The 7,784-nt window shown below is 52.1% G+C and overlaps 1 protein-coding gene across 1 annotated transcript; it reads right to left on the bottom strand.

Annotated features, from left to right (window-relative positions):
- Positions 1–1,124: 1,124 nt before the first annotated feature.
- Positions 1,125–6,641, bottom strand: LOC129150681 (uncharacterized). The gene is given in 3 exon segments (XM_054722848.1): positions 1,125–1,402; positions 1,821–1,868; positions 1,871–6,641. Coding segments are annotated over 3 exon segments (4,731 nt in total). The 5' UTR covers positions 6,276–6,641.
- Between the last annotated feature and the right edge of the window lie 1,143 nt (positions 6,642–7,784).

The raw sequence follows: 7,784 nt of genomic DNA, 5'->3' as shown, positions 1-7,784 counted from the left end.
CAGTGTTGCAGGCCCACCAGGTTCCTGCCTCTGAAGCCAGGTACTTATTAGTAGAGTTTGTGGGGACAATTCTGGCACATAGTTGCTGGTGACTTGGAGGGGGATTTCCTATGCAGAGTCCCCTGCCAGAAACCTCAGGGAGGGTTAGCTGGTGATTACTCCCCCAGTTACAGGCAGAGGGGTTGTTTGTTAGGTTGTAAACCCCGTTCACAGCAATCCCTTCGTAGTAGGGGGGTGCCACCGAGAGACAGAGCCAGCAGGACTGAGTTAGTCCATCCTGAGTCGCATTAAGAGCAGCGTAGGCCCCGCTTATGAGGTTGAACAGGGGGAATCTCCCACTTGATCCCGTTAGGGCAGGAGCCTCGCTACTCAGGGCCTGCAAGGCGTTTTCTGGGGTGGCTGTAACCGGGGGAGGAGTTGCCCTTGTCCTTACTGATTGTTGACTGCGAGATGGTTGGACTGGTCGAATTGCCAGGTTGGGCCCCACAAGGACTGGTGTAGCCTTTTTCTGTAGCTTGACAGTAAACCAGAGGCCAAAATCATGCCCAGAGGCATAGAACCTAAGTCCCCATGTCCTCCCCTTATGCCAGCGGTTAAGCTTGTTGCTCATTCTGCCTATTTCCGTAAAGGAGATATTCAGTTCATTGCATAAAGCACTTGCGACACATTCTCTCCTAGTGCTATCCCGGTGAACAGTAAGCCAGTCTGATTTTGATCCGGTGACCCAATGAGCTGACCCTGTGGTCTCACACCCCCATGCTGCACAATAGAGGGATTCAGGCCCACCGCAATGCCGCATCATATATCGGCTGCGGTCATCTTTCGGGCAAACATAAAAGGTGAGGGCCTTGAGGAGGTAGCGTTTATGTGGGGTACTGCACCCCGCTGTTTCGAAACCTGGGGCCGGGCCACCGTACCCACTATGATAGTCGGTACCTTTGGGGATGTTATTAGGGTTCTCAATGTCTTGTATGTCCCAAGTGTCCAGGCCAACGGCCAGTTGGCAGATATCAGGGTGTAATGTGGGCCACCAGCTACCCGGTGTGTGTGTACCCTCGACCGACCAGACCACTTGTCCTGTTGGGTTGATGACTTCCCAGGCTAAGGCCGCAGGGGCATGGGGGTTACCTGCCATCGGACTGGGCAGGCAAGGGCTTACGGCGAAGGCGAAGCTTAAGAGGATTGTCAGTCCTCTCCATTGTCCATTCAGGTCCTGGCTGTGGGGCAGGCTTGAGATGAGAGGCATGGATCCATGATGAGATGCCATCTACTTTCACCGCAGTTGGAGTGGTCAGCAGCACTACGTAGGGTCCTTTCCACCGGGGCTCTAAGCTGTGGGTCTGGTGCCTCCTCACGAACACTGAATCTCCAACGTGGAAGGAGTGGGGCACCTTGAGGTCTCCTGGTTGGTAAGCAGAGGCTAGAGGCTTCCAGACAAATCGTTGGATTCCCTCTAGGGCTTTTAACCTGGCAAGCAGAGGTGCATGGGGTGATAAGTTCGAATCTGTGGCAGGTGACATTTTTGAGATTGGAGGTGGGGTTCCATACAGAATCTCAAAAGGGGTGAGGTTATACATGGAGGGTGAGGGAGTGTTCCGGGCACGGAACAGGGTGTAAGGTAGGAGCATGGTCCAATCCTGAATGCCAGTCTCTAAGGTCAATTTAGTTAAGGTTTCTTTGATTGTTCTATTTATTCTTTCTACCTGCCCTGAACTTTGGGGACGATAAGCACAATGTAATTTCCAATTAATCTCCAACACCTTGGCCACTCCCTGACTTACCTGGGCCACGAAAGCAGGTCCATTGTCTGACCCAATTACCTGGGGCAGTCCAAACCGAGGAAAAAGTTCTTCTATAATTTTTTTTACCACCACTTGGGCTGTTTCCTTCCGGGTGGGGTAGGCCTCTACCCATCTTGAGAAAGTATCTACAAAAACTAAGAGAAATCTTAACCCATATTTGGCTGGCCTGATTTCAGTAAAGTCTACTTCCCAGAATTGGCCAGGCCTATTTCTTCTTAGTCTCTTACCCTCTGAGGTTTGGGATTGATGTGCATTCACAATCTGACAGGCCTGGCAATTCTTAGCTACTTGTTCCGTCAACCTCTTGTTCTCTGTAGCCGCTAAGGAAAAGGGTTGTTCCCTCAGCAGTTCTTGCATTTTTCTGGCACCTAGATGAGTGAGCTGATGAACGTGCTGTAAGTAGGAAGTTGCCTGTTGTTCCTTACTTTTAACAGTCGTGGGTGCCAGATTCTCCTCTGGGGTCTCAGTTATTAGTGCCAGAACTCCTGCCCCTCGAAGAGCTGCTGCCTTGGCTTCCTCATCTGCCCGCCGATTCCCTACGGCTATAGGGTCTGATCCTTTCTGATGACCAGGGCAATGGACTATAGCCAATTCGGTGGGCAGCAGAACTGCCGCCAATAGTCCAAGGATTTCAGCCTTGTGCTTAATGTCCTTTCTGGCTGAGGTTAGTAGTCCTCTTTGTTGGTATATGGCCCCATGTACATGAGCAGTAGCAAATGCATAGCGACTGTCTGTATAGATGGTAGCCTTTTTTCCTTTAGCCAATTCTAAGGCTTTTGTGAGAGCAATCAGCTCCGCTTTCTGGGCTGAGGTCCCTTCTGGCAGCCCTGCTGACCATATGGTCTTAGTTCTGCTGACCACCGCCGCCCCCGCATGTCTCTTACCCTCTCGCAGGAAGCTGCTACCGTCCGTGAACCAGGTTACTTCTGAGTTGGGTAATGGAAGGTCCTTCAGGTCGTGGCGGATTCCTGCTTCCTCTGCCAGGATGTCTTGGCAGGAGTGCAAGACTGGATCCGCAGCTTCGTCCGGGAGCAGGGTGGCAGGGTTTAAGGTAGAAGGGGGCCCAAAGGTTACTCGATCCTTATCCAACAAAATGCTCTGATAATGGGTGATGCGTGCATTTGAGAGCCACCGGTCTGGGGGCTGCCTGATAATGCTTTCCAAAGCATGCGGGGCTATGATGGTCAATTTTTGTCCTAGAGTCAGTTTATCGGCATCTTTGGCTAACAGAGCAGCGGCAGCGATAGCTTTAAGACAGCGGGGCCATCCTCCTGCTACCGAGTCCAAGCGTTTGGACAGATAGGCCACTGGCCTCCTCCAGGGTCCTAGGGTCTGGGTTAGGACTCCTCGGGCTGTCCCTCCTTGCTCCTCTATGTAGAGGGTGAAGGGTTTCTCAACATCGGGGAGTGCCAGTGCTGGGGCTGACAATAGGGCCCTCTTGATGTCATCAAAGGCCTGCTGCTGTTCTGGCCCCCAGGAAAATTCCGCATCCCCTTTTAGAAGTGGATAAAGTGGGGCGGCTAATGATGCAAACCCCGGGATCCATAGTCTACAGAACCCAGCCGTCCCCAGGAACTCTCGGAGTTGTTTCCTGGAGGCGGGTACGGGAATCTGCACAACAGTCTTTTTCCGGGCCTCCGTCAACCACCGCTTTCCTTCCCGGAGAGTATATCCTAGGAAAGTTACTTCCCGCCTGCATATCTGGGCCTTCTTAGCTGACGCCCGGTACCCCAGCTGAGCAAGTTCTTGCAATAGGGAACGGGTCCCATACTCACATTCCTCCTGAGACGGTGCAGCCAACAGTAGGTCGTCTACGTACTGGAGCAGAGTCACCTCCGGGTGTCGGGTTCTGAAGGAACCCAGGTCCTGGTGGAGGGCCTCATCAAAAATGGTGGGTGAGTTCTTAAAGCCCTGGGGTAGCCTTGTCCAGGTCAGTTGCCCCGCTATCCCGGCCTCTGGATCAATCCATTCAAAGGCAAACAATGGTTGGCTGCTTTCACAAAGCCGTAGACAGAAGAAAGCATCCTTCAAATCTAATACAGTATACCAGGTTCTGTCAGGTTGAAGGGTGCTTAGAAGGTTGTAGGGGTTAGGTACAGTGGGATGTATGTCCTGTACCCTACTATTAATTTCCCTCAGATCCTGCACTGGTCGGTAATCTCCCGTTCCTGGCTTTTTGACAGGGAGGAGTGGTGTGTTCCAGGCTGACTGGCAGGGCCTCAAAACCCCCTCTTGGATTAGCTTCTGAATGTGTGGTCTAATTCCTTCCCGAGCCTCCCTACTCATGGGGTACTGTCTGACCCGAATTGGTGCTGCAGAGGTCTTTAGGGTGACCACCACTGGGGGTTGGTTTTCCGCCAGCCCTAGCCCGGCCTTCTCGGCCCAAGCATCTGGATACTCCTCAAGCCAGGTTGTCATGTCCTGCTTTTCTACTGGAGAGTTGTACAGGCGATACTCATCTTCTACAGACATAGTTAGGGCTGTGACTACCGGCCGTTCTACCAAGGGACTCAGAAACTCTACTCTGGGTCCCTCAGGGTCGAAGGTGATGCGGGCCTTCAGTTTAGTGAGCAGGTCTCTCCCCATTAATGGGGCCGGGCAATCAGGTATCACAAGGAAGGAGTGATGGACTTTTCCCCTTCCCAGGTCCATGGTCCTCCTGGTAGTCCAAGCCCGGTATCGGCTCCCATTGGCACCTCTTACTAAAGACCGCTTGGTTGACAGTGGTCCCAAGGGCGCTTGCAAAACCGAGTAAACGGCTCCAGTGTCTACTTCAAAGTCAATGGGAGTCCCCTCCACGTTAAACTTTACCCTGAGCTCGGGGAGGGGGTCCGAGCCCCGTCGCCCCTAATCTTCATCCAGGGCTAACAGGGCAGGCTGCTTAGCCTGCAGGCCCTTCTTGGGTCTCTTAGGACAGTCTTTCTTCCAGTGCCCATGTTCCTTGCAGTAGGCACACTGGTTCGGGTCTAAGCTTGGCCGTGGCCCGGTACTGCCTCCCTTTTCTTTCTGTTTCTTTCCACTATCTACCACTGTGGCCAGGATTTTAGTTAATTCTTTATTTCTTTTTTTGTCTCTAGCATCTTCTCTTTCCTCTCTCTCTTTTTCCTTCCGCTCTTCCTTTTCTTCCTCTGTTTCCCTTTTGTGAAAAACTTTATCTGCTTCTTTGACTAAATCTCTAAGGGTGAGGTCTTGTAATCCTTCTAGGCGTTGTAACTTACGCCGTATATCGGTAGCGGACTGGCCAATGAAGGCCATGGCCACTGAAGCCCTTTGGTCCTCCGATTGCGGGTCAAAGGGTGTGAACCTCCGATAGGCTTCCATTAGCCTTTCTAAAAAGACCGCGGGGGACTCAGTGGGGCCCTGAACGACCTCTCTTACCTTAGCCAAATTGGTGGGCCGCCTGGAAGCTGCCCGGAGACCCGCCACAAGAGCCTGGCGATAGGAGGACAGATGCTCCCTACCTTCTGAAGAATTTGGATCCCAATTAGGGCGCGTTAGCGGGAAGATGTCATCAATGATGTTCGGCAACTGCGTCGGACGCCCGTCTAGTCCCCGGACGTTCTTTCGTGCTTCTAGAAGTATGCGGTCTCTCTCTTCAGTAGTGAAGAGAGTCCCGAGTAGCTGTTGGCAGTCTTCCCAGGTGGGCTGATGAGAGAACATGAGAGACTCCACGAGACCTGTTAGTCGGGTGGGGTCCTCAGAGAAAGGAGGATTATTATTTTTCCAATTATACAGGTCTGAGGAGGAAAAGGGCCAATATTGGAGGGCCGGCATTTCCCCCCTTTCCCCATTGTCTACCATTGGCCCATATGGGCGCAACGGCAGAGTAGTGGCTACAGGCCCTTCGTCTGGCTGGAATCGGCTCCGAGTCCGCAGTGCAGGTCCGCTGCCTGGCGGCGGCGGGGGGCCCTCAAGAGTAGAATCTGGGGAGGCCGCCATCGGGGACATGGGTGGAGGAACTGGGCCAGGTGCCGGAGGAGGTCCTTGGTCGCGCCGCGGAGCTCTGGCCGAGGCATAAGGAGGTGGCGGGGGATCAAGAAGGAAAAGATCAGGTTGTGAGTCCGGAAGAACCGGGGGAACAGAGGGTGGAGGAGAAGGCAGAGCTGGCTTTACAGGAAGAATAGCAGGTTCGGAAGCGGAGACCGACGACCTAGAGAGGGAATCAGGGGGTAAAAAGGGCTTAACCCACACCGGGGGATTTTCACATAAGTCTTGCCACACCAAAATGTAAGGCTCCTGGTCCGGGTGTCCATGTCGGCCAGGCTGAAAAACAAGATTCCTCACTTCCCTTATGAGAGGCAAATGGAAAGACCCCTCCGGGGGCCATCCGACCTTAAAGTTAGGCCACTCGGACGAGCAGAAAGTCTGCCATTTGCTCTTTTTGATGACAAGGGAAAGATTTTGAGCTCGTCCCTTGACCTCTGACCAGCGGCCTAGGGTCAGGGACAAAGGAGTAGAAGTACTCTGGCCCATGACCGCGAACACACACACACACACGACAAGAAACAAAGAACAAAGGACAAGGACAGACACAACACGTTGAGACAAGAATTTAAGGATCCAAAAAGAAGGTTTTTCAAAACCAATTGACCTGACTGGCAACAGAGTTTCAGAATCAATATTAAGCAGATGAGAGGGATCCAGGCGTCCCCGGTCCTCTCCAGATTCCACCAGGGCGTCCCCCGGGGATGTGGCCTGCGACCTCCCGACACGTCTGTCAGCCGCAGTCGGGGGAGACTCACGTCCCTCCCCGACAGCCACCAGACCGAACAGATTTGCCAGTTCTGACAAGATTTTTATTCCCAAATTTCGAAGCGATCGCTATTCAAGAGGCGCCTTCACTTACCCCAAGAAGCGTCTGTTGGAGCCCGAAGGCGGCCGCCGCAATCTCGGTGGAACCTCCAAATGTTACGCCCGAAAAGCTGGCCGCATTCACAAAGCACCCAAAAGACGCCTCTCATGTAAAAAACAAAGGGTTTATTAAAACCAGCATGCTAGGTCTCACAGCATACCCTGAATACAGAGTGGGGGCTGTGAGCCCCGATCTTTTGTTATACCGCAATTTTATAGACGGGGGCTCAGGGAGGATGGGAATGCTACTCAAGTTACTGAGTTAGCCTACTCTGATTGGCTGGGTGGGGGCCGGGGCTTGCTTACGAAGGTGTAGGGCGTGGTCTGACGGCGGGGAAAAAGTGGTTCAGTCCTAGCCTACGGCGGGAAAAAGTGGTTCAGTCCTAGCCTACGGCGGGAAAAAGTGGTTCAGTCCTAGCCTACGGCGGGAAAAAGTGGTACAGTCCTAGCCTACGGCGGGAAAAAGTGGTACAGTCCTTTCAAGATAACATATCTGTGAGATGTCTGGGTAACTTGTAACTTCCTTCTTTTGCTGGAGCCCCTGGGACACAACCAAATGTGGTGGGCGCCAGGACAGATACTTCAAATTCCTTCATTATCATGTTAATTGTTCCTGTACCCACCTAAGTATGTGTCCATCATTTTACTCTTTATCCAATCCCAGGGGTTTCCCACCTTTTGACTTTATCCCACCTCCTTAATCCATCACCAATGAATTTCATGTAGCCGACCTATGTCCCTCCTTTGATGGCAATGTATAAATACAGATGTAACCCACCATTCCTTAGAGCATTATCTCAATTCATTGAGGTTCTGCTTCCCGGCATATGTCGACAGTTTGGCTCAAATAAACTCACTAAAATTCTTTACAGGTTTCAATGGTTTTTTTCGTTAACATAGGGCACAATGAAGGTTTCTGTGGTCTCCTGCTCTGGTGTGGTGGGTGTACCCTACGTAAGGGGTCTGGAAAAGGACGTTGCTCTGACATTCCAAAGGTATGTTATCATAGATGCAAAAAGACAGTAGACAGGCTCAGTTAAGGTAAAGAATGACCTTTGTCAAAGCAGATGCTGGCTTAGGACATGACTACCCGTTATGACTCACTTTTAATTGGGAAGTTTTAATGTCAGA

The sequence above is a fragment of the Eptesicus fuscus genome, chromosome 11 (assembly GCF_027574615.1).
Source record: "Eptesicus fuscus isolate TK198812 chromosome 11, DD_ASM_mEF_20220401, whole genome shotgun sequence".
NCBI lineage: Eukaryota > Metazoa > Chordata > Mammalia > Chiroptera > Vespertilionidae > Eptesicus > Eptesicus fuscus.
This window is presented reverse-complemented; position numbering and strand designations above follow the sequence as displayed.